The sequence below is a fragment of the Merops nubicus genome, unplaced genomic scaffold (assembly GCF_000691845.1).
Source record: "Merops nubicus isolate BGI_N331 unplaced genomic scaffold, ASM69184v1 scaffold53248, whole genome shotgun sequence".
Taxonomy (NCBI): Eukaryota; Metazoa; Chordata; class Aves; order Coraciiformes; family Meropidae; genus Merops; species Merops nubicus.
Genome location: NW_008627432.1, coordinates 1 through 616, shown reverse-complemented (window position 1 = coordinate 616; position 616 = coordinate 1). Strand labels below are relative to the sequence as shown.

Genomic DNA, 616 nt, shown 5'->3' with positions numbered 1-616 from the left:
GGCACACTCCACAGTCTGGCTGGAGGCTGCAGAGCAGCTGAGGGTGCATACACATGCACTGCTCTTCGGGGAAGTACACGTTTGATTTGCAACTGGCCTACAAGGAGTAGGGCCCAAGATCATAAAAATTCAGCTTTTGTTGTTCAGGGGTCTCATGAGAGATCCTCAGTGGGCTGTGGATGAGCCAGATCTGCACCTCAGTCCCTGATGCAAGTGAGAAATTGGCCAAAAAGCCTCAGTTTCTGTTTTACAAGGCAACCGCTGGAAGGGACACCACCTCGCTCGCAATGTGGAGATCTACAAAGTCACTCTGTGTGCTGAAGGCCTCTGTCAGCTCCTCCTGCCAGGCGCCCAGCGCCTCCCTCAGCTCCGCGCAGAGGCTCTCCGGGATGCTGAAGGAGTAGATCTGGACCCTCAGACCATCCCTTATCCTGGGGCAGGAGGCCTGGACCGTGAACACCCTCAGCGGCGTCAGTGCCAGGCAGTTCTCAGTGTCATCCTCCGTGGCGAAGGCGTACGCCGCAGGGTAGCCCAGCAACACCCCGACGACGGTGCAAAGGTTCCAGCCCGCGGGGACAACCTCACTGGAGGACACGGAGCCAGCGGCGGCGGCCTC

At 58.9% G+C, this 616-nt stretch overlaps 1 protein-coding gene across 1 annotated transcript; it reads right to left on the bottom strand.

Moving 5' to 3' along the window:
* Positions 1–247: 247 nt before the first annotated feature.
* Positions 248–613, bottom strand: LOC103778680 (chromosome unknown open reading frame, human C1orf74; the record flags this gene model as incomplete). Its single annotated transcript, XM_008946280.1, has 1 exon — positions 248–613. A coding segment is annotated over one exon (366 nt), but the record flags the coding sequence as incomplete, so codon positions are not given.
* Positions 614–616: the final 3 nt, after the last annotated feature.